Here is a 26,458-nt window from a genome sequence, read left to right as displayed (position 1 = left end):
ATTGGAGTATAATTGCTTTAAATGGTGTGTTAGCTTCTGCCTTATAACAAAGCAAATCACTCATACATACACATATATCCCCATATCTCCTCCCTCTTGCATCTCCCTCCCTCCCACCCTCCCTATCCCACCCCTGAAGCTGGTCACAAAGCACTGAGCTGATCTCCCTGTGCTATGTGGCTGCTTCCCACCGGCCACCAACTTCACACCTGCTAGTGTACATATGTTCATATATACATTACCACTTTCACTTTGTCCCAGCTTACCCTTTCCCCTCCCCGTGTCCTCAAGTCCATTCTCTAGGAGGTCTGCGTCTTTATTCCCGTCTTGCCTCTAGGTTCTTCATGGCCTTTTTTTTTTTTTTTACATTCCACATATATGTGTTAGCATGTGGTATTTGTTTTTCTCTTTCCAACTTACTTCACTCTGTATGACATACTCTAAGTCCATCCACCTCACTACAAATAACTCAATTTCATTCCTTTTTATGGCTGAATAATATTCCATTGTATATATGTGCCACATCTTCTTTATCCATTCATGTGTCGATGGACACTTAGGTTGCTTCCATCTCCTGGCTATTGTAAATAGAGCTGCAATGAACACTGTGGTACATGACTCTTTTTGAATTATGGTTTTCTCAGGGTATATGCCCAGTAGTGGGATTGCCGGGTCATATGGTAGATCTATTTTTGTTTTTTAAGGAACCTCCATACTGTTCTCCATAGTGGCTGTATCAATTTACATTCCCACCAGCAGTGTATGAGGGTTCCCTTTTCTCCACACCCTCTCCAGCATTTATTGTTTCTAGATTTTTTGATGATGGCCATTCTGACTGGTGTGAAATGATATTGCATTGAAGTTTTGATTTCCATTTCTCTAAGGATTAATGATGTTGAGCATTCTTACATGTGTCTGTGGGCAATCTGTATATCTTCTTTGGAGAAATGTCCATTTAGGTCTTCTGCCCATTTTTGGATTGGGTTGTTTGTTTTTTGGATATTGAGCTGCATGAGCTGCATGTAAATTTTGGAGATTAATCCTTTGTCAGTTGCTTCATTTGCAAATATTTTCTCCCATTCTGAGGGTTGTCTTTTGGTCTTGTTTATGGTTTCCTTTGCTGTGCAAAAGCTTTTAAGTTTCATTAGGTCCCATCTGTTTATTTTTGTTTTTATTTCCATTTCTCCAGGAGGTGGGTCAAAAAGGATCTTGCTGTGATTTATGTCATAGAATGTTCTGCCTCTGTTTTCCTCTAAGAGTTTGATAGTGTCTGGCCTTACATTTAGGTCTTTAATCCATTTTGAGTTTATTTTTGTGTATGGTATTAGGGAGTGTTCTAATTTCATTCTTTTACATGTAGCTGTCCACTTTTCCCAGCACCACTTAGTAAAGAGGCTGTCTTTTCTCCATTGTATATTCTTGCTTCCTTTATCAAAGATAAGGTGACCATATGTGCATGGATTTATCTCTGGGCTTTCTATCCTGTTCCATTGATCTATATTTCTGTTTTTGTGCCAGTACCATACTTCTTGATTACTGTAGCTTTGTAGTATAGTCTGAAGTCAGGGAGCCTGATTCCTCCAACTCCATTTTTCTTTCTAAAGATTGCTTTGGCTATTCGGGGTCTTTTGTGTTTCCATACAAATTGTGAACTTTTTTTGTTCTAGTTCTGTGAAGAATGCCATTGGTAGTTTGATAGGGATTGCACTGAATCTGTAAATTGCTTTGGGTAGTAAAGTCATTTTCACAATGTTGATTCTTCCAATCCAAAAACATGGTATATCTTTCCACTGTTTGTATCATCTTTAATTTCTTTCATCAGTGTCTTATAATTTTCTGCATAAAGGTCTCTTGTCTCCTTAGGTAGGTTTATTCCTAGGTATTTTATTCTTTTTGTTGCAGTGGTTAATAGGAGTGTTTTCTTAATTTCACTTTCAGATTTTTCATCATTAGTGTATAGGAATGCCAGAGATTTCTGTGTATTAATTTTGTATCTTGCTACTTTACCAAATTCGTTGATTAGCTCTAGTAGTTTTCTGGTAGCATCCTTAGGATTCTCTATGTATAGTATCATGTCATCTGCAAACAGTGACAGCTTTACTTCTTCTTTTCCAATTTGGATTCCTTTTATTTCCTTTTCTTCTCTGATTGCTGTGGCTAAAACTTCCAAAACTATGTTGAATAAGAGTGGTGAGAGTGGGCAACCTTGTCTTGTTCCTGATCTTAGTGGAAATGGTTTCAGTTTTTCACCATTGAGGACGATGTTGGCAGTGGGTTTGTCATATATGGCCTTAATGATGATGAGGAAAGTTCCCTCTATGCCTACTTTCTGGAGAGTTTTAACATAAATGAGTGTTGAATTTTGTCAAAAGCTTTCTCTGCATCTGTTGAGATGATCATATGTTTTTTCTCCTTCAATTTGTTAATATGGTGTTCCACATTGATTGATTTGCATATATTGAAGAATCCTTGCATTCCTGGGATAAACCCCACATGATCATGGTGTATAATACTCTTAATGTGCTGTTGGTTTCTGTTTGCTAGTATTTTATTGAGGACTTTTGCATCTATGTTCATCAGTGATATTGGCCTATAGTTTTCTTTCTTTGTGACATCTTTATCTGGTTTTGGTATCAGGGTGATGGTGGCCTCGTAGATGAGTTTGGGATTGTTCCTCCCTCTGCTATATTTTGGAAGAGTTTCAGAAGGATAGGTGTTAGCTCTTCTCTAAATGTTTGATAGAATTTGCCTGTGAAGCCATTTGGTCCTGGGCTTTTGTTTGTTGGAAGATTTTTAATCAGTTTCAATTTCAGTGCTTGTGATTGGTCTGTTCATATTTTCTATTTCTTCCTGGTTCAGTCTTGGAAGGTTGTGAATTTCTAAGAATTTGTCCATTTCTTCCAGGTTGTCCATTTTATTGTCATAGAGTTGCTTGTAGTAATCTCTCATGATCCTTTGTATTTCTGCAGTGTCAGTTGTTACTTCCTCTTTTTCATTTCTAATTCTATTGATTTGAGTCTTCTCCCTCTTTTTCTTGATGAGTCTGGCTAATGGTTTATCAATTTTGTTTATCTTCTCAAAGAACCAGCTTTTAGTTTTATTGATATTTGCTATCGTTTCCTTCATTTTTTTTTCATTTATTTCTGATCTGATCTTTATGATTTCTTTCCTTCTGCTAACTTTGTGGGGTTTTTGTTCTTCTTTCTCTAATTGCTTTAGGTGTAAGGTTAGGTTGTTTATTTGAGATGTTTCTTGTTTCTTAAGGTCGGATTGCATTGCTATAAACTTCCCTCTTAGAACTGCTTTTGCTGCATCCCATAGCTTTTGGGTTGACGTGTTTTCATTGTCATCGGTTTCTAGGTATTTTTTGATTTCCTCTTTGATTTCTTCAGTGATCCTTTGTTTATTAAGTAGTGTATTGTTTAACCACCATGTGTTTGTGTTTTTTACAGATTTTTTCCTGTAATTGATATCTAATCATAGCATTGTGGTCAGAAAAGATACTTGATACGATTTCAGTTTTCTTAAATTTACCAAGGCTTGACTTGTGACCCAGGATATGATCTGTCCTGGAGAATATTCCATGAGCACTTGAGAAGAGAGTGTATTTTGTTGTTTTTGGATGGAATGTCCTGTAAATATTCATTAAGTCCATCTTGTTTAATGCATCATTCAAAGCTTGTGTTTCCTTATTTATTTTCATTTTGGATGATCTGTTCATTGGTGAAAGTGAGGTGTTAAAGTCCCCTACTATGATTGTGTTACTGTCCATTTCCCCTCTTATGGCTGTTAGCATTTGCCTTATATATTGAGGTGCTCCTATGTTGGGTGCATAAATATTTACAATTGTTATATCTTCTTCTTGGATCGATCCCTTGATCATTATATAGTGTCCTTCTCTGTCTCTTGTAATAGTCTTTGTTTTAAAGTCTATTTTGTCTGATATGAGAATTGCTACTCCAGCTTTCTTTTGATTTCCATTTGCATGGAATATCTTTTTCCATCCCCTCCCTTTCAGTCTGAATGTGTCTCTAGGTCTGAAGTGGGTATCTTGTAGACAGCACATATACGGGTCTTGTTTTTGTATCCATTCAGCCAGTCTATGTCTTTTGGCTGGAGCATTTAATCCATTTACATTTAAGGTATTTATCAATATGTATGTTCCTATTAGCATTTTCTTAACTGTTTTGCATTTGTTATTGTAGGTCATTTCCTTCTCTAGTGTTTCCTGCCTAGAAAAGTTCCATTAGCATTTGTTGTAAAGCTGGTTTGGTGGTGCTGAATTCTCTTAGCTTTTGCTTGTCTGTAAAGGTTTTAATTTCTCCATCAAATCTGAATGAGATCCTTGCTGGGTAGAGTAATCTTGGTTGTAGGATTTTCCTTTTCATCACTTTAAATATGTCCTGCCACTCCCTCTGGCTTGCAGAGTTTCTGCTGAAAGATAAGCTGTTAACCTTATGGGGATTCCCTCGTTGTTATTTGTTGTTTTTCCCTTGCTGCTTTTAATATGTTTTCTTTGTATTTAATTTTTTTGTGTGTGTGGTATGCGGGCCTCTCACTGCTGGGGCCTCTCCTGTTGTGGAGCACAAGCTCCGGACATGTAGGCTTTTGGTCATGGCTCACAGGCCTAGCCGCTCCGCGGCATGTGGGATCTTCCCGGACCGGGCACAAACCCATGTCCCCTGCATTGGCAGGCGGACTCTCAACCACTCCGCAACCAGGGAAGCCCTGTATTTAATTTTTGATAGTTTGATTAATATGTTTCTTGGCACCTTTCTCCTTGGATTTATCCTGTATGGGACTCTTGGTGCTTCCTGGACTTGATTAACTATTTCCTTACCCATATTAGGGAAGTTTTCAACTATAATCTCTTCAAATATTTTCTCAGTCCCTTTCTTTTTCTCTTCTTCTTCTAGAACCCCTATAATTCAAACATTGGTGTGTTTAGTATTGTCCCCAAAGTCTCTGAGACTGTCCTCAATTCTTTTCGTTCTTTTTTCTTTATTCTGCTCTGCAGTAGTTATTTCTACTATTTTATCTTCCAGGTCACTTATCCATTCTTCTGCTGCAGTTATTCTGCTATTGATCCCTTCTAGAGAATTTTTACTTTCATCTATTTTGTTGTTCATGATTGTTTGGTTGCTCTTTAGTTCTTCTATGTCCTTGTTAAATGTTTGTTGTATTTTCTCCATTCTATTTCCATGATTTTGGATCATCTTTATTTTCATTATTCTGAATTCCTTTTCAGGTAGACTATTTCCTCTTCATTTGTTAGGTCTGGTGGGTTTTTTTCTTGCTCCTTCATCTGCTCTGTGTTTCTTTGTCTTCTCATTTTGCTTAACTTACTGTGTTTGGGGTCTCCTTTTTGCAGGCTGCAAGTTCATAGTTCCCGTTGTTTTTGGTGTCTGCCCCCAGTGGCTAAGGTTGGTTCAGTGGGTTGTGTAGGCTTCCTGGTGGAGGGTACTAGTGCCTGTGTTCTGGTGGATGAGGCTGGATTTTGTATTTCTGGTGGGCAGGTCCATGTGTGGTGGTGTGTTTTGGGGTGTCTGTGACCTTATTATGATTCTAGGCAGCCTCTCTGCTAATGGGTGGGATTGTGTTCCTGTCTTGTTAGTTGTTTGGCATAGGGTATCCAGCACTGTAGCTTGCTGGTTGTTGAGTGGAGCTGGGTCTTGGCGTTGAGATAGAGATTTCTGGGAGATTTTTGCCGTTTGATATTACGTCGAGCTGGGAGGTCTCTTCAACTTATTTATATACATTTGTAGAGAGTTCTTTTGGCATTCTTCCGGGATTCTGGTGGCCATCTCTTTCTCCAAACTCCAGAACTCCACACCCCAGAGGCCCTCCTTTGGACGTGCTCCCTTTCCCCTTCCATGCCTGTCCTCTACTTTTCAGCATATTTATTGAACACCTTCAATGATCCTGTTACTGTGCTTTCCACTGGCAATACAAAGATGAAGAAGACCAATGTGCTCCCTGCTCACACTTAACACACATTCTAGTGGGGTCAACTTGAAGGCAGCAATATCAAGCGTCAAAGTACATTAGGAAGAAATGTACCCAAATCAAAATATGCATTTCAAATTGAAAATAACTGAACACTAAGTATCCTTGCTTGGTGACATAAGCATGATTTTCCCTAGATTTATCACATTAAAGAATTATTAGCATTCAATTTTAATATTACATGAGTTTAAAAAAATGTTTTCCTCTTTATTCCTAAAAAGCCATGACCCTTAAGGAAATGATCTTCTCAATTCAAATTTTCTATGAATGAAGTGGGGACTTCTCAAAATAAGTTTGAAAATTTGTAAATACTTAAGGTATAAAGATTTCAGAAGATTGTCACTCTGTTCTAGACATCAGTGTCATCAAGATGTTAGCATTAAGGCAACAGAGAACCACATTAGCAAGGGCTGGGGTAGGAACAGTGAAGAAACTTTCAACCAGGGAGACCAGAGCTGATAATATGGCTTCTGAATTCAGTGTGTCCACCTGAACCCAAATTCGCCTGAACTCAAATTACTTTTCCAGAATTCTGGATGAGAAGAACCCAAAACCAACCTCAAATATAGAGTAATTCATTTCTAAAACTTTTGTTTTTCCACAAGCAAATTATTTTAATGCCCAATATGAGGATCTGTGCTTTCAATTATTTGCTTCTTTGTCCTGCCATATTTAGTCATTGGACGATATCACCCTCAATCCCTCTCAGTTATCTTACAGAGATTTGAGTATAAAATTCAGCATTTAAGGTCTGCAGAGCATGGTTCTTGGTATTGGCTGCAAATTCGAATCACCTGAAGAGATTCGGAAGCCCTGATGCCTAGGCTTTACCACCAGAAATTCTGGATTAATTGGTCTGAGGGTAGCCAAGGCATGGGAATTTTAATATCTCCCCAATGAGTCCAATGTAAAGCAAAGGTCAAGAACCACAGCTCTGGTGTATGTTATCACTCTTCTTGTCTAATAGTCACATTTTACACATAAAAGGAATGAAGCCCAAAATGAACATATGGTCTTTTTTTTAATATGGCTTTTTACATTTGATAGAGCTATCAAGTGGCCAAACCAAAGACAGAAAGTGGATCTCCTGACTCAAGACTCCTCTGTGCCCTGCTGGGATTCATAACTGCTGACTTACCAGCCACCACTAAGGCTTGGACACCCAACTCGTCTCGCAACTGCTACTTGTTTCTTAGCCCAGGAGAATATTTACACTTCTTAGTCTTTTAAAGTCATGAAATGCAGAAGCTAAAAGATCTTGTAGCTGGAAAGAGTGGACCCATGTGAGAGAAAGGAGGTCACTCAAGATTCAAGGCACAACCAGAAGTTTCAAAGAATAGTCACACCAAGCAACAGTGTCATTTGTCAGGGAGAACCTGACTTTAACCAATGCAGCAAGGTCACCAACTCAACCAGCTTCCAAATGAGGTCTGAGTGAGGGACACCTTGATGAAAAGGCTGGCATGATCAAATGTTATTAAATTCAAAGATTTGGTGTTAAAGTCAGCCTATGTGTGTTCATCATTTTGCTTCAAAACTTCTCATGCCTACTCATAATTGGCCTCTTGGTCATGTTTAGAGAATTCCACAGACACTTCAAGAGATTTCCAAAGTGAATTTTCTGTAATCAGCAGACTGTTCTGCTAAGTGGATCTCAGTGTAAATCTAGTAGCCTGTTACTTTACAGTTTTGGTCATAAAGTCAGCTGCAGAATATCAAAGGAGTTTAGAGACATTTTTATTGAAAAAATGAAAAAAATAACAATGGAACAATAATTTCTATCCCAACTTCTCCCTAGCTTTTGTTGTAAGAGAATAATTTGGGGGAGGGGAGGGGAGGGCATTTCCCAAACTATGTTCCTTAAGCTCTCTTTCCATGGTAAATTAACCAGTGTTACTTTTTAACAAGCTATTCATGACCTTATAAAGTTAAAGTATACAGGTGGACTTCTTGGGTCTTTTGATAGAATAATCTGAATTACTAATATCCAATAGGGGGATACAGTATGCAGAGCTTCTCAGGGAGTTCTTGGTTCCAGGAGCACCTTTCTGGACTGGTGTTCCACAGAACACTTTTTGGGGAAAGCTACTCAAGAAGAATCTTTTGATATACTGCCTTGTTCGGAGGCAGGTAAATTTAACAAGGTTTATTCAAGAGGCAGGCTATGGAGAATATTAAGAGCCAGTAAATTTTCAGATCATCCTCTGGTCTTCTGAAGTTAAACCTATGAAAAGATTATGTAGGGAAACGGTCTCTACCTTCCTACCAACTTTCTTCTTAGACCATATCATGGGCTCTGTGAGAGGCTTGGCTGATGGGAAAGAGTTATTCTGATGAAAACAATGGATTTTAATTCACTGATTCCCTGAATTACATACAGTCTCTTCTAGTCACTACAACTATCCCTTGAAACACAGGAAAGAAATCAACGCACCATTTTCACATACTTTCTTGACATTTTTATGTAAAATTTGGAAGGGTTTAACAAATGTGGGCAATATTTCTTAACTGAGAATCATTTGTTTCTTGATTTTTAGAAGTCTAGATCTGAGATCAGCAAATTTTTTCTGGAAAGCACCGGATAACAAATATTTTGGGCTTTATGGGACATAAGATCTCAGTCACAGCTACTCAACTCTGCCGTTGTAGTGTGAAAGCAGCCACAGACAACTCATAAACTAATGAGCATGGCCGTATTTCTATAAAATTTTATTTACAAAAATTGGTGACAGGCAGAATGTGACCACATGGTCATAGTTTGTGGACATCTGGTCTAGATGTAGGTGTTCAGTGAGGATGACCATTGTGTGATGAAATATGTAGTTTATTTCTCCCAATTCCTGGTAAAGGTTAAATGGCAAACATGGGATAAAGATAAGAAGTATCTGGACAAAAATATTTTAGCGTTTGAAAGTTAAGATCCAATCATAAAATAAAACAAAGATATTTTTATCCAATCAGTATTTTAAATCTGAACTTAAATCTCTGCTCTTGTTATAAAACAACATTCCATCTATTCGTTCTACCCTAAGTTTGTGATTCCTGATTGATGGAAACTAAATTTTTCTTAGCTTTATGCACTCCATTAAAAGGTATCCTATAAATCCAAGGTAAAATCAAGATGATAATCATGATAAAGATGCCTGGAACTAGAGGAAGATAAATAAGGGTTGAGCTGTAGATGGAGAAAACAGAGGTCAGGTTTCCATAGTAATAACAAAATAGTATTCACTTTGTGATTTTAACATGGAGCTAGTGCCTCTATCCTCAATACTAACTGTGATTTAAAACTAATGTAAATATATCAGTATTCTATAATTACCATAATATTGTTCAAAGACTGTACATGGCATGTTAGCAATTTGTTGAATCCTCCAGAAGTATGTTCAAATATTTTAACTTCTAATTTAAACAATTGCTCATCCAAAAGCATGATTATTCCTCATTATCTGCCTCATGTCAATTTACTGAAATTAGATTTGACCTCACTTAGACCTATTTTTTAGTGTAACTGAAGAACACGGTTGCAGCCAAGTTGGACAAATTCCACATTGAGAACAAGCACTGATGCCTCAGCAGCAGTTGGGTAATTAAAAGTTCATGAAAGTTATGGCAGATGCTCGAAAGTACATGGTCCTGTGATTTCATATGGAACCAAGCACACTGTCATCACTCAGATGTGGAATTAATAATAATACAAGCATCCCTTGCTCAACAGAAGTTGAACTGCTCTCAGTCGCAAGTTAAGTCACACATTCATTCTTTGGAACCTCTTTTCCACCCTCTCCACACAATCTGGCATGGAGATATGTTGCTTATCTCAGAAAATTTAATTCTCTGTATTGTATTTTGTATTGTCAAATTCTAGCAACAAGCTACCATCTGACAGTAAACATTTGGGCAGAAAAAAATACCATTTTGATGTGCTAAGAGCATATTGAAACACTAATCGTTATGAACAGAGAAGTCAACACAATTCATGTACTAATTAGCATCACACATTAGCTTATTACAAGCAAAACACTGCAGCTTGGAGCACTGGGAAAAGATGAAGAGAAGATTATAGGATTAATGCAGGCTATTATTTCTCATGGAGTAAGTATTTGAACAGCTTGTAGGATATGCTCCAAGGCTGGTTTTTACCTCTGCCTGTTGCAGCCTTGAGCATTTTCTCACCTTTTACTGTTTACAGGCAGGTATCCTGATTTCAGCTACCAAAAGGATTTTTATGGAACAGTGAGGTCTGCGCAGGGATTCTCTTTAATTTTCTAAATAACTGATGCTATGAGAGGGAAACACAGTTCCCACAGAAGTATTCCCATGAGAGTCTCACAGTTTAAACAGGTGCCCGCCCATTTACCCTAAGGGGATTGTGGAAATGCAGGCTCAAATTCTATCTTGGAGCTGAAATGTATCCTAAAACTCCCCAGAGAGCAAAGCTCAGCAGCAACCACAACTTTCCTTACCACAGTGTCATACTCCTCCCTCTGACACGTCCTCATTTAAACATAATATAGAGGGTGCCTTGAGCTAGGAGTTACCCAGCAACTGGACTTTCATTTAGTCATCCAGCATGTTTTTACTGAATGGCTGTTGTGTGCCAAGTGTGAGTCCAATGGGGAAGGATGTGAGCTATGTCTATCATACTGGGTTCATCAACTGGATATTCTTCCCCAGCTCATTCCTGACCATCTTCATTTTTCTGACCACACTGTTCTTCCTTAACTGTGAGATACATGGCACTTAAATCAGGGCAGGGCTTCTTAACTCCCCTCTCCCTACACCACCCCACCCACCACATGAAAAATCTGACATATCTTTTCTCGGAAGAACTTCATTTCTTCCAAGAGGTTCTCAAAGAGGCATACATACTCCAAAGAGTGAAAAGGCATTGAATACTCACATGTAGCAGTGTCTATCCTATTTTTAAAGGAGATACCAGTCCTTTTCTGATAAGCACTTCGCAGTATTTGTATTTAGAAAGACTTTCAAGAAGTCTTTCCTTTCACCGCAGACTCCGAGACTTTCTACTCTTCTTTTGTTTACATTCATCTTGTCCTTGAAAGAGATAGTTTAGATGATCACACACACATACTCTCCCAATAAAATAATCATTGTTTGGAGTAGGTTACCCATGTAGTCTACCAATATTTGTGATTGATTTACTCAAGTTGGCTTATAGAATGTGGATTCCAGAGCAATCAGGATAAGTCCGGGTCAAGGAATCAGTTTAACTAACCTGGCATTCCCAGTAAACATCATATGGTAAATGAGGCTGATGGAAGCACAATCTTCTTGGATATTAAGCCTTCTGCAGATATATTTCCCCATCCCCATCCCCTCCTCTCCAGGAGAAGGTAGGATCAGCAATCTGAACCCAAGGTTAAAGCTTCATGGCATTATCATAATTTGTGATAATAAGACCGCCCTCCAAACTGCTAAACGGCGGAATGATTGTTTCATTTTTAAGCACCTAATTATTTCTAAGAGATGAAGTGCCCAAACAACCCTCTTGGTTTTGAAGAATGCAGCCTCCCTCAAGAGTCCAGTTCATCTCCGTTCAAGTTGGCTGCACCCTCTCTCCATCCTCCTTCTCCCCTTCTGGACTCTGGCTGGCTTTCCCAGTTTAAAATCTTCTGCAGCATTTCTGGTAAACTCTAACGCTTATCAACCAGCCTCCTTATCCTTGGGGGTGTATTAAATATCAGATGAAAACACTGCAGAATTGGACAAGCAATTATTTAGTTTTACAATCATTTCTAATGATTAGAGCAAGCCGGTTTTCACTTGCAGCAGTCAGAGATGAAGAGGAAAAACTGAGATGAGTTCACCAGTCCTTACTTGATTTTCAGCAGTCTGGGAAAAGAATGTGATCCGCAAGTTGCATGATCCAGAGAATATAAAAAGAGACACAAGCCAGTGTGGCACTTGAGTTGAGTTAGTTGTCTTTTTACAAAACCATGCTACTCAAGATCTTCTCTCCAGGTGTTTTGTCTCCAAGGCAGCTCTTGTCTGCTCTGGCTATCACTGACCATGAACGCTGTGGACACAGTCGGTTGAAGGAGAGTCAAACAACGATCGAATGAAGCTTATGAGTGAGAGCCTTACATGATAGCCATTCATCCAGAAGGCACAGACTTGCTGCTGTAACATCTTAGTTGCATCTTTGTACATATATGAGGGTTAATTGATACACCTGCTCCATTTTCGAGTTAACAGTGCCCTGGAAGCTTGGTATCCATCCAGCCATTGCCTGAAGAGGCCATGTCTGGACCATACCCTTGTGGCATTTGTAAACAAGTTGCTTGTCACTGCCATCAAAAAAGTCAATTGGCCACCACACCATATGCTGAGTCTTCTAGCTTCCATTCCCCATTACTTTTTCCTTAAAGTAAAAGTTTAGCATAGCTCACCTCACTATTTTGGAGGAAAAGTGCATTGAGTTTTTTATTCATTCATTTACACCTTCATTTAGTAAATAGTTATGGAGGCACTGAAATTGGCACTGGTGATACAACAATGAGTAAGACAGAGAGCTTAAACTCTGATTTGGGAGACAGACGATGAAAAAGTAAACAAATACACAAGATAATCACAGACTGTGATAATGCCATGAAGGAAACAAAGAATGCAATGAGGAAAACTGATGGTGGCTACTTTAAGTTAGTTCTCAAGCTTGATTTGAGAAAAAATGTAAAGGATCACAAAATGTATACCAATTTATGAGATGTCATTGTGTGAAGTCGTAGTACTTGTCATTTGGTTAATCCCTCATGCTGCCCAGGAGAGGGAGACTTCTTGGTGGTTGGTAAAACTCTTCCTCCAACTGCTCCAGTGAACACCCATCTATGGCTCTGGGGCTGCCCTCTCTTATTCTAAGTTCCATCCTCTACAAAGGACTAGAGAGGAGCAGAGCTGCTGGACCAGGAGAGGTTGAGGGCAGACCTCACGGAGGTGCTGTTCCTGCTTTTGCCTTCTGAACAGCAACAGAGGCTGCCTCCTCATGGCTCAGCCACAAATAAAGCCAGCCTCCCTCTCCTCAATTTCACCAAGAGATGCAGAGAAAGAGAGAGAGAGATGACTAACCAAGGAGAAGTTCTTCTGTGAGGGCTCTGGAGAAAGAATCCTTCTGACTCAAAGTCCTCATGTCACACTATTTTTTTTTTAATTGAAGTATAGTTGATTTGCAATGTTGTGTTAGTTTCAGGTGTGCAGCACTGTGATTCAGTTATACACATATATAGATATAGTTTTTCATATTCTTTTCCATTATAGGTTATTACAAGATACTGAATATATTAATAGTTCCATGTGCTATACAGTAAGTCCTTGTTGTTTATCTAGTGTCACACTATTCTTATTAATCATCACCCTTGAGAATTTTGCATCATGAAGAGCAAACACCATAAACAGAATAATGGAAGCATTATCTGTATCTAAGCAGATCTCCTGAGTCTCCACTGCATTCATTTTGCATCAACAGGTGACCACTCACTGACTCTTAAATTGACTAGTCTATGCAGGAGTGAGTTATTCTAAACATGTGTAAATTGAGATCATTTATAACAACGAGAGTTTATACACAAACACACACACATATGATGGCTATATATATATATACACATATATAATGCTTTGTTTCTTTTTAGATAACATTGTTCTCTAAAAAAACTAGGGGGGAAAAAGCCAGTTTCAAAATGCTTGGAAGCTTTTATCCATTTGGAGGTATTTTATGTTTCAGAATCACTTTGTGACTTAAATTGCTCAAAAATATTTTACCCTCAACTGCCCAATATGTTTTCAAAACAGAAAGATCAATGTGCCCATCAAGGCCCTTCAGGAAACGTATACTCTGTAATCTTATCTGTATAACCTGTCCCCCATTCCCCAGATAGGATTGCCACAGAAAATGCTGGCCACCCAATTAAATTTGAATTTCAGATAAACACCAAATAACTTTTAGTATATGAATGTTTCAAAAATTACATGGGAAATACTTAAACTAAAAAATTATTCATTGTTTATCTTGGCATCCTGTATTTTTACTTGCTAAATCTGGCAATCCTGCCCCAAATAAAAGATGTGAATCTCTGACAGTTCCCATCACCACTAGCCACCTTCACTGAATACCTGATTTAAGCCCAGTCATCAAAAGTAAATGTAAATATTGATTAATGTTGAGAAACAAAATTTAATTTAGTTGGTATTGAAGAAGATTGAAAAATACAGTCACCATTGGCCAGGTAAATAGGGAATTGGACAACTTTTATATAATCTAGATATGTAAACTAGATCATAAACAAGTTCGCTTTCAAAGACTTCTGCCATAATTAATGTGTATAAACCTTGCACAATTGAAACCTAGAATAGTTTGAGTGCTTAAGCCGGAAGAAGGTAAGGTGTTTTCCAAATTCCTAAGAAACAGGTAATAGCTACAGAGACCATGCTTGCATTTTATTTTGGTATTTATGTTAATTTGCTTAACCTCACCTAATCCATCCTCACTCTTGCTTTCTCTAGTTACCTGAACAAGAATAAATACCTGACAGCTATTGACAAAGATACATTTGGAGGAGTTTACAGTGGACCAACCTTGCTGTGAGTAAGACATACAAAAGAATATTTGCCTTTTTTTTTTTTAATGGAAGGGAGGGGGCCATTAAGAAGAGTAGCTGATGATGTCTGTGGGGAGGGAATGTTGTTGTCTTGGATAAAGACTTCTGCTAGTACTTTTCTGCCCAGCTGTATAGGTTACTGCTTGGAAGAAAGTCCTTGTTCTTTGAGACCCAGAAGACCCCAGATTCCACTGTGCCATCCTGATGCCTGATGCCACCTTGGTGTGGACATTCATGAAGGCCCTCTTTTGGAAAAAAAGACATTTTTGAGCAACTGGTGTTTGCAAAATTCTGAAATATGAGGTCTACAAATAGGCGGAAGGCACTATAGTCTTTGCTGAGAAATGAATGTGTATTGCATAATGCAATACATTATGGTATTGTACCGTACGAGGGTTCATAGCACAAAGAAGGAAGAGTATAAACAGTTTGATTCATATCTGGGAAAACTTACAATCACTGGAAAAGATGGGATGTAAACAGTTTTTAAAACAGCATGAAAAAAAGTTATTTGTGCATTTCCTCTGATTTATACCTCCACATGTAATCATGATGAAGTTCTGTTGATTCTGTCTCCCGCAAGCCTTTTCTAGTGCCATCTTCTCCATCTCCTTGGTTTTGCCTTAGTTTAGAACTTCGTTCTTGAGCATCTAGTACAGTCTTTGCCAAAGTGGAACAGAGCCCCCCAGGAGAAGCACAAGAAAATCCATCGGAGGCACGAAGTTTCCATCCATACATAAGAGGTTCCATTTAAAAATAAGAAAAAATTGGGAATTCCCTGGTGGTCCAGTGGTTAGGACTCTGTGCTTTCACTGCTGAGGGCACAGGTTTGATCCCTGGTTGGGGAAATAAGACCCTGCAAGCCACGTGGCATGGTCAAAAAAAAAAAAACAAATTAAGTTCTACTAATACTTTACATATAGATGATCACTGTCCCTCAGGTGTCAGGTAGGTAATGATTGCATCCCAAGGGAACAGTTGGTGATCCACAGTCTCAAAGACTTACATCCTCACTCTCACTTTTAACAATTTCACTTCACTTTTAGATTGAATACACCCAGTTAAGTGGGTTTATGGCCTTGCTTTCTCAACACACAGGCTCCATATAAGAGGGCAGAGTGACCCTGAAAATCTATTGTACTATACGGGGGTTCATTGTTAACTCATGGCAAAGTACTTAAAAGTATTATGCATTTTTCTTTTTATAAAAAGACAAGTGAAAAAAAGTGTATTGACCTTTTCTGTGATATTTTTTTTAACCTGGAAGACAGTTTTTAAAGACATCTTTAACTGCTCCTTCAAGATAAAGGTGATATTTCACCAATGAATGAGGAAAGTTGTTGCTCTTCTAAAGAAATGTGTGCTTTGGAGAGAGTCTTTAGAAACAGGTATTTGGAAACTTTTCCATGTTATGTAATTTTCCTGATGAAAATAGTGAACGTCACATAAAAATTTTGCTTTTTTAAAATCAGAAATTGAATTTTAACATGTTTTAAAACCTTTCAAATTAAGAGTTGCAGTGGGTTTAAAATCCATATATATAAAATATAAAAAGAAACATCTTTAGATTAGTTTGCAAAAACTACTTGACAGCTGAGAATATGAATTTCAATAAAAATATGTATTTAATTACTGAATTGGATTGCTAGATGAGAATCTTAATTTAGTAAGTACAGCCAAGCCTGCCCTATTCCATTTGGAACCATCTATTTTTGTGAGGTAACTTTTTCAATTGACAACCATTTAAACCAAAACCAAAATAAACTGACCCAGAAGCAGACCTCTGAAACTTAAGTATCAGAAAGTGTTAAATGACAATTTTCATAATTAGTAAAGTATTATTTAATAACATTGATTTCACTTTGGTGAAATATTTTTTTAAATATTACTTATTTGTTTTTATCCTATCCTTTTAAATGTATGGTTAGTGTGTTTTGTAATGTATAATATATAACATGGTATTACAGTAATATGTGTATAGAGCTCATAAATATACATATGTTAAAGTACATACTCAGACATTTTTTACTTATAAATACATGACACTGAAAGAATTTGAAGACCAATAGTGTAGACCAGAAACATTCAAAGTGTGGGTCCACTACAAGGTTGGCTCCAGAATGTACTTCAAAGCACAGCTTCCTTCGTGGAGAAAGTCCTCCTATGAGAGCAAAGTTGTCCAAACTAAGCAGTGTGCTTAGTGAAGTAGTTGCTTACATTCCAGTACAAGCTTCTTACTTTATCAAGGACTCATAATGGTGACAGCCAATAATTGGTGACAGCCAATGGTCACCACACTTTGAGTAGCACTAGTCTAAATGACAAGAGTCTCCAAATCTCCCCTGGCATTCTATCTTTGACCTTCTCAATTTTACCCTCCCCAAACCTCCTTGTGTTCAAATGCAAATAGGATCTTAAAAACCAATGCTGGTCTCCCATTCCCCTCAGGATAAAGACCTTGGTGTGGCATGCAAAGCCCTGCTATAATCTTCAGCTTTATCTCTCACCCCTCTATACACTCCTGACCAATCATCCGTCCATATTGAAGCTTCCAGCTCCCCTAATATTCCAACATACTTATATGGCTATGCTAAACTCTTGCTCTTCCTACTGCTTTGAAAACCCTAGCAAACCTTATCTGTCTGATAAGCACCTACTACCATTTTGACATTTGAGTAAAGATCTTTCTGAAGTCATTCTTGGCCCTCCTCTCCTTAGGGAAGGATGACCATTTCTTCCCTTATACTCCCCGCCTCTATTTGTGCATCTCATGGCACCAGTGACATGTTTCTATCTATCTCTCCAGGAGCTCCTAGAGGGCAGGGGCTATGTCTGTTTCATTTCTACAGTTCTAGTTCATATTACAGTGCCTGAAACACAGTATTTGCTTAAAAATGTTTGTGAAATTAATACAGTATACTATAAATATTTGAATCACACTTCCATAAATGCTATGGCATTTAAGTAGTAGTCACATTTTAAAGATATTATAGTACATTGTCCTTATGGGAGAGTGTCCATTTCTACTTCTTTGGAAGCGGTAAATTAAATTACCTATTTGTTTGTGCTGCTTAAAAGTTGTTTTGATAGTTTTGGTAAGTCTTTTTTTTACAAGACTCTCTAACCAAGTTAAGAGCAGATGTGCAACAGCTTGACGATGCCAGTTCTGCTTCCTAGAGGCATGCCAGGTTATAAAAAGTGAACTAGATTAGGAGCTAGACCTGGAGTTGATCCTTGGCTCCATCACTAATTGTGAGACCCAAGTCTCAGTTTTCTTATTTGTCAAAACAGGGTAGCTAAAAGTAGTGAAACTTAAGTAAGAAAATAAATCTGAAGTATTTCATATATGCTTAATAAATGGTAAACATTATCATTACTTTCACTTCTTCCTGACTCTTGACAGCATCACTATTCTTATCTTTCATAACCTCTCTGATCACTCCCTCCCGATTTCTCTCACTAGAGCTCACTGCCCCAGAATTTCAGTGTGGCTCAGTCCTGGATCTTTCTCCTCTATATCTTCTCCTTTGGTTAAATCATTTGCTCTCTAATATTATGAGAATATGAATAATTTCTAAATTTCAGGTTTCTGACCACAGCTCTTATTTAGTCATCTCACCTGCATGGAATTCCTCCCTCCACTCCCTCTCATTCCTACCCATTCCCATCAGTTTGATGAAACTTTTCCTGACCAACCTCTGCAAATGTACAGTCAACATTTACTGAGCACTTGATAAGCCCAGGACTCTTCATTATGAGCTTTCAATAGGGGAGGGTCACCACTTTGAAGGATGGTCAGGGAAAGCCTCATCAAGAAGGTCACAACTGGGAAAAGATTGGAAGGTCATAAGGGAGCAAGTCATGTGACTATATGAGGGAAGAGCATTCTAGGCCAAGTGCAAAGAGCCCCAGGTGAAAACATACCTGAAGAGGCTGTTATAGCTGTTATAGCTCAAGCAGAGTGAAGTAATAGACATACATTTCATCCAAAAACAGCAGAACATGTTCTTTACAAGTGCACATGGAACATTCCCCAGAATAGATCACATCCTAGGCCCAAAAAGAAGTCTTAATACATTTAAGATTGAAATCACATCAAGCATCTTTTCCAACTGCAATGGTATGAGACTAGAAATCAACTACAAGAAAAAAATGGAAAAATCACAAACACATGGAGGCTAAACAATATGCTACTAAACAAAAAATGGGTCGTTGAAGAAATTAGAGGAAATCAAAAGATACCATGAGACAAATAAAAATGGAAGCACAGTGTCCCAAAATCTATGGGATACAGCAAAAGCATTTTTAAGAGGGAAGTTTATAGGGATGTAGGCCTACCTTAGGAAACAAGAAAACTCTCAAATAAACAATCTAAAATTATACCTAAAAGAACTAGAAAAGAAGGATAAACAAAACCCAAAGATAGTAGAAGGAAGGAAATCATAAAGATCAGAGCAGAAATAAATGAAATAGAGACTAAAGAAACAGTAGAAAAGATAAACAAAATTAAGAGCTGGTTCTCAAAAAGATAAACAAAATGGATAGACTTTTAGCCAGACTTATCAAGAAAAAAGAAGAGAAGGCCCAAATCAATTAAATCAGAAATAAAAGAAGAAAAGTTATAACTGAACTGCAGAAATACAAAAGTGTTTTCCAAACTATCTATCAAAGATGAAGGTAAAATAAAGACATTTTCAGATGTGAAAAACCTCAAAAACTTGATTTCCCACTGACCTTTTCTTGAAGCATAAACAAATAAAGAGAAAAATGAGAATTTTAATGATCAACATTGGAAAGAGGCAAATGGAATTCCCAGGATGACCAAAAAGGGAGGCCCTGAGAATCTTGAAACCAGGAAATCTACATCAGGGCTGAAGGAGGGCTCCAAGAGAAAGTTCTACAAATAAAAAGGGATTGATAGATTATATGATAGGACTGACTTTATGAAAAACTGAGTTGAGAGATATTTTAAGAACTTTGGAGCATATAACAAGACTCAGCAAGAGGTCCAGTCAAACCAAGATATGTAAATAAAAGAGAAATAGACATCTCATGAGGAAACTAAAAATGTTACACAAGAAATAAAATGAAATCACAATATGCAGGCTTGTAATAATCAAAATACTAAATATAGGTTTAACCAAATACAGCCTAAAACTATTTCAGGAAAGTTAAGGGGGTGTCAGAAGGATGTATGTGCAGGGTGATGGAAGAGAGCTAAATCCCCATCTTCCAAAGTAGGGAGTCAGTGGGTGCATGAACAACCAATAAATCAAGAAGTATTTTCAATTATGGAAAGAATACTGGAAGTTGAAAGTGGTTGCTTCAGGGGCATCAGAGAGCAGAAGGCAGGGAAGAGCTGCACAGGAATCTGCTGTGTGTGTTAAGTTTCCAGTATAATTTGCTTTATAAAAATAGGTTCATGCATTATTTTAATAAAATTCTAAATTAAATTTTAAAATAACACCACAAAGCATAGGAAGAAAGGAGAATGGAGATTTTAGCATTTGAGAGGCCCGTAGGAGGAAAATAAGAAATGAATAAGAGTCCAGTCTCATTTCTCCACTTCCAAGCATCTGTCTTAAAATATATCTGTTAATTAACCATGTATGGCCTTGCAACATCACTTTAATTCTTGTCTTGAACTTTTGTCAAAATCTTCATTACTTTATTTCCCCCATATCTTCTCCCCATAACTAGAATTTAAGATCCTAGAGGAAATGGACTGTGTCTTATACTTTTTGTAATCCCCCCACTTCAAAAAAGAAGACAGCAAGTACTCAATAAATCTTGATAAAGTATAACTTAATATCAAAAAGCCATGATTTGGCTATGATTTGGAGTAAAAGCCAAACTTGGAAAATCTTAAACTCCATCTAAAGAGAAGATAATTGGAATATATGTATACCTCATAAAGGTATTTGTGAATGACTGTATTCATCTCTGTTGACTAAAACAGTCAAATTTGCCCACTTAGTTTACCACCTGTTTTCAAGGTCATGTCTTTAAAAAGAATCTAACTTAAAATAGCTGCAACATCTAAAGTGAGATCTCATCTCCAATCTTTGCTAATTTTTAAAAAGCCTTTTAAATTTAGTTTCATAACATTTTTTCCTTATTGAGTTTTTAATCAAGATATACAATATCATTTTCCATTTTTATACTGTCCATTTTTGATTATTGTGTTTTCTTTTCATCTTATTGTGAAAGAGAAGCTCTTGGTGTTTATAACCCCAAAGGAAAGAACACACTGAAATGTAATGCCTTCCATAATAACCAGAGTCCTCCAAGGTCTAAATTATGTAACTCTCTCTAATAAGCATTTAACTTACTGTTGATAATGACTATATTATAATTGTCCCACTTACTATTATAAGTAACTCCTAAGAAGATGAAATCCTGTGATAATATACTTGAGCTTGCACTACATGTTATCAACAAAAACAAACTTCAAAATAAACTATTGTTGCCATTAGCTGATCAAATTAATCATTTGAAAATCTAAGAGTCATAGCACTGCCATCTTGTTTTAGAGAAAAATAAGTCTTTCATATATTTCTTTTGACTCGTAATGCTCTCCACAAGGTCATACTATTAGGTGGCTGAAAAATTGTGGCAGGGTTCTTTCTAGCATGGCTGAAGTCCACAGGCGTGTTGACTACATGATTTTCTAGGTTGATTCTGGGCAAAATTATTTTCTTTTTTATTTATTTATTTATTTATTTATTTTTGCGGTATGCGGGCCTCTCACTGTTGTGGCCTCCCCCGTTGCGGAGCACAGGCTCCGGACGCGCAGGCTCCGGACGCGCAGGCTCAGCGGCCATGGCTCACGGGCCCAGCCGCTCCACGGCATATGGGATCCTCCCAGACCGGGGCACGAACCCGTATCCCCTGCATCGGCAGGCGGACTCTCAACCACTTGCGCCACCAGGGAGGCCCCAAAATTATTTTCTTATTGAGGTATAATTTACATACAATAACATGCACATTTTTAAAGTGTACAGTTTGATGAGTTTTGGCAAAACTATGTTACCTCAGTGAAGGCTTAGAACATTTTCATGGCCCAGAAACTTCTCTCATGCCCCAATGTCCCATAGACAGCCACATATCTTTTTATTCTTCTAGTGTAAAAATAGGAGTGAAATGATCAGGTCACAGGATAGATGTATATTTAACTTTATAGGATATACTGTCAAACTGTTTTCTAAATGACTCTCCCATTTTCTAGTCCCACCAGTGAAGTGAGTTTCATACTTGCCAACCTATTGTATTATCAATCTTTTTTATTCTAGCCATGCTAGTGGGTGTAAAGAGATATCTCATGGTGGTTTTACTTTGTGTTTCCCTGACTATTAATGATGTCAAGCACCTTTTCATGTACTTGTGAGCCATTTGTATATTTTCTTTTTACGAGGGTCTGTTCAAATATTTTATCCATTCTTAAAGTTGGGTTGCATGCCATTTTGTTGTTACTGAGGTGTGGTCCTGGGTAATGAAATCAGTTTTAGCCCTAACTACCAGTCCTCTGTCATCCCTAGTTTATACTCTCTTTCTGTTTCTCTTTTCTTTCTAAGGAGACATAGCTAATCTGAAACAAACTCACACAAGTTGTTCATTAACTCATTCTGCAGATATTTTACTGAGCACCTACTGAACTCCATGAAAATTATAAGAATAAGATACAACCTCTGCCCTGAAAGAAGTTACAATCAAATTCAGGAGAAATGTGAATAAGGCACTATATGTTTAATGTAAAAAGAGCCATAAGAAGTATTTAAAGAATCAAGATAGCATTTCTGGTTAGGGTGACCAGCAAAGGCCTTTTAAAAAGAGGTGGTATTTGAGATGGGCTTCAGGTGAGGGGTAGAATGACAATAGACAGAGACAGAAATTATAAGAGGAAGAACAAAGGCAAGCCTACAGTAAAACAGGACATATTCTAAGAGGAACAACAACCAAGAAAACATAATTTGGGCCAAAGGATAGTGTCTGAAAAGCGCGTTGTGTTGAAATCATGTTATGGGGACATGACCTGACTCAGCAGGTAAGGATGGCCCACTGAAGGTTACCATGGAAAGATTAGTAATAGCTGCATAATCCATTACATTTTGTGGCCCTCTTCAACTCACCCCATGCTTCCTTTCCTTGGCCTATGCCCACCCTTGACCCTGACTATATTAACCCTGGGTAGCTCTGTCCCAGCCATGGCACTGGGACCTCTCATCTCTACATCTTGGCTGTTTGACAGGCACTGGCCCTCCCTCAGAGGGAGGGAAATCGAGCCCAAAGACCTAATCAGCCTAGTGTTCTTAGTCTTCCTTTCTGTGCCTGCCAGCAGAGCCTCTGGAGTAGCTCTCTTGGAGAGGAAGGGAGCTTCCCAAGGGTGGAAAACCAGAGGAGTTTGTCTACTAGGCTGCTCTACTCTGGGCTGTGAAATGAGTTACAAAGACAAACAGACCTCTTGCAGTGCCCGACTTGGGCACTAAGCCGGACTCATGCCAAGGAAGCCGGGTTGTCAGGGAAGCAACCAAAGCAGGATAAGCAACCTATCCTCCTAAGTCATACACCCTTTTCTCCAGAGGCACAACAAAGGAGAGGGCCTGTGACCATTTTGTAGAGTCTATGAGAGCTGCAAGGAAGGTCACAGAAGAATTTGAAGAGAAAGAGAAGACAATTACCTTTCCAGAATTGTGTGCATGCTGGCTTCTTACTAAAAACAAAAGGATGGTCTGCTTCAGCCCTAGGAATCTTTGGACCAAAGGAGTTATGTCAACAACTTAGGATACTTGATTCCCCCCAAATCCAGATTTATTGATCAGTAGCATCTCTTACTACCATAGCCATTAATATGAGAAGAAAGGATTAATACTTTAAGTCATGGAAATCTATAATGATAAGGTTACTTTTTACAATTATTGAGAAATTTTCAGAGCATTTCCCAACTAGGGGGATGACTCTGGGAGGAGAAGGATGATGGACTTATTGCAAAGATCCTCAAAGCCATACAAACCTTTCAGCTTCTTCAATTGACTAAAAGCCCAGCTACTATTGTCCTCAAAAGATTTTTACTTTAAATAAAGTTCTGCAAAGCACTGAGAGCCACTGTCCTAGAGCAATGGCCTCAAATGATCATGCATTTTACATCAGGGGATTCAGTCTGAGTAAAAGTTTTGTATCTATGCCACGCCAAAAAGTAAACTAGGATGACTGCATCTCTAAAAAAGAATAATTCACAAATCCATTAACTGTTTCTTTTAACTCAGTTTTGCTAAAGTCAATTATTTAAAGGCTTTTTACTTTGATCAAAACTGATAGAACAGGGCTTCCCTGGTGGCGCAGTGGTTGAGTCTGCCTGCCGATGCAGGGGACACAGGTTCATGTCCCAGTCCGGGAAGATCCCACATGCCGCGGAGCGGCTGGGCCCGTGAGCCATGACCGCTGAGCCTGCGCGTCCTGAGCCTGTGCTCCGCAACAGGAGAGGCCACAACAGTGAGAGGCCCGTGTAATGCAAAAAAAAAAAGAAAAAAAAACCCTGATAGAACATAAAAGAATCTTTACTGAGTCTGAATTCTAGGTAAACAACACTTGAAGTTTCAGGGAAAAAACTAGAAAAAATTTTCTAAACCATATTAATTTTCTAAACCAGTTTTATTAACTAATCAGTGCTCTTTAGCCAAGAGCCCTCAACAGTGATGAATCTTCAGAATAAAAAGCAAGTAGGAACACGTATTTTTTTCTCTGCAACTTTACATGTAAATAAATCTACATTTGAGTGAGTGCCTACTAGTCTCAGTGCTAAACATTTTAAAATAAATTATTTTATTTTATACTATCAATCCCAAAGGTTTCTGACCTTTCCACACTACTCCACTCATAATTTCTGGTAATTTTACCCATATCAATTCTCAGTTGTATGATGAAAGAAGATAAATGAGATTGCATAGGGCCAAATAGATGAGGCAAAAATCATGCATACTCTGTTCTGTAGCAGGTTTTACTCATGATTTTATAATTCACTAAAAGATAATGATAACAGGCTGATAGGAGGGGTGAATCAACCTGAGATTAAATTTTTAAATAAATAACCCACAAATATAAATAAAGAAGCAGTTTACACTGTATACAAATGAGGCACTCAATTCTTCCCAAGTAAATATGGATGAGTACTAAATCTTTGACTCTTCTGTGATTTTTACTCTTGGAACAGGTGGAAGGAAATAAGGTAGTTAAGGGTTTTCATTCTGACATGCTATCTCTGTCAAGTCTCTGAAATCCATTTTGTTAATTATGTTCTGCTTCTGAATCTAAAAGAAACAAACACTCGAAAGAAAGTGGACTTTTCATTTCTTACAGGCTGATAGTGATGGTCATTAGGTATGTGTGTTGTGCGTCGGGGAGGACAGGGGAGAGGACTTAACACTGAGGAGGACATGTTTGTGTTTCAGCATTTGACTATCGGTAATACCTTGCCATCATTTCCTCTTGTTACTGTGTGGAGGAGCTCCAACCTTACTGAATTACAGTATACAGGTAGTTTTTCATTCCAGGATACATAATGCTGAGACAGTCAACTCCATGAGCTTTCATAGGTCATGGAAGCTATAGTCTTAAATGAAGTGTAATTATGCAAACTCAAGAGTGAAAAGAAAGAAGATAACAGTGATTATCGGAGTTACAAAGCAATTTTGTTTGTACGCAAAGACTTCAAGAAATGATTGGTAATTTATGATCATCTAAATCTTTAGACAAATATTTTCTTATTAATAATAGGGGCGATTTTTGAGCTTCAGCTGTGTGCTAGGTTCTTTACAGATCACCTTGAGTCTCTTTAACTATTCAATAGTAAGTGCCATGATCCCTATTTAACAAATGAGAAAACTGAGGTGCAGAGATATCAGGTAAGTCCCCAAGGTCACCTCGCCATAAGTGGTGATATTAGGATGCAAACCCAGCCTTAACCCAGAAACACCATCAATTTACAGCACATCAGGTCAACCCCTTTCACATAAAATGATTCTTGCTCCTGTTGTAATCCTCCAACTTTGCTTGATCATTTTCTTAAATTTCTACTTAAACATCCCCAGTTCTTGATCATCTGACTCTGAAAAAAACCAAAGTCCTCACCAAGGCCTTCAAAGACCTATGCTGTTCGCCCCCCACCCATGACCCAGTATCTCTGATCTCATCTTCTGCATCTTTCCTCATCACTCCACTCCAGCCACACTGAACTGGTGCCCCCAGGCACGTTCTCACCTTGGGGGTTATGCACCAGCTGTTCTCTCTACCCAGGAGGCTCCTTCCCCAGATATCCATGGGACCTGCTCTTCTGACTCCTTTGAGTTTTTGCTTAAATGTAAGCTTCTCACTGAGGTCTTCCCTGAATTCCCTGTTTAAATGTGAAGCTGCCCATCACCCTTCATCTCATTTCCCTGCTTTCTTTTTCTCCATGATACTTAGCACCATCCAAACTTCTAGCCATTTTAGACATCTACTGACTTGTTTACTCTTTCTCCCTCCATTAGTATGTAAATGTAATGGGAGAAGAGATTTTTTTCTCTCTTTCCCCATGGTTGTAACCCCAGTGCCTGATACAATGACTCACACAGAGCAGAAACTCCTTAAGAACGCCTCTTTTCTTATGGGTTCTCTGAAAAAGAGCAAGCCCAGTAGCGAAGTAGTCCATGTGAGCAACTTGTAAATTCTTGTTGCCAGTCAATCCTCATATGAAAAAACTAAAGACATTTACCTGTGGGCACCGGGAGCTTGGAGGGATCTTAAAGTAGAATACCTGATTTTAAAACATGCTAATGATTGACTCATGTTGTAGAAACATAAGC

The 26,458-nt window shown here is 38.1% G+C and overlaps 1 protein-coding gene across 1 annotated transcript in view; it reads left to right on the top strand.

The window, feature by feature from the left end:
• The window catches only part of TSHR (thyroid stimulating hormone receptor), a 163,543-nt gene that overhangs the window by 122,608 nt on the left and 14,477 nt on the right, over positions 1–26,458 (top strand). Inside the window, exon 9 of the mRNA XM_060097966.1 lies at positions 14,527–14,604. Coding sequence (XP_059953949.1) covers positions 14,527–14,604 — 78 coding nt within the window. The remainder of the gene's footprint in view (positions 1–14,526; positions 14,605–26,458) is intronic.

Source organism: Mesoplodon densirostris, chromosome 4, assembly GCF_025265405.1.
Source record: "Mesoplodon densirostris isolate mMesDen1 chromosome 4, mMesDen1 primary haplotype, whole genome shotgun sequence".
Classification (NCBI taxonomy): Eukaryota; Metazoa; Chordata; class Mammalia; order Artiodactyla; family Ziphiidae; genus Mesoplodon; species Mesoplodon densirostris.
Note: the sequence above shows the minus strand (reverse complement) of the source record. Positions and strands in the feature narration are given on the sequence as shown.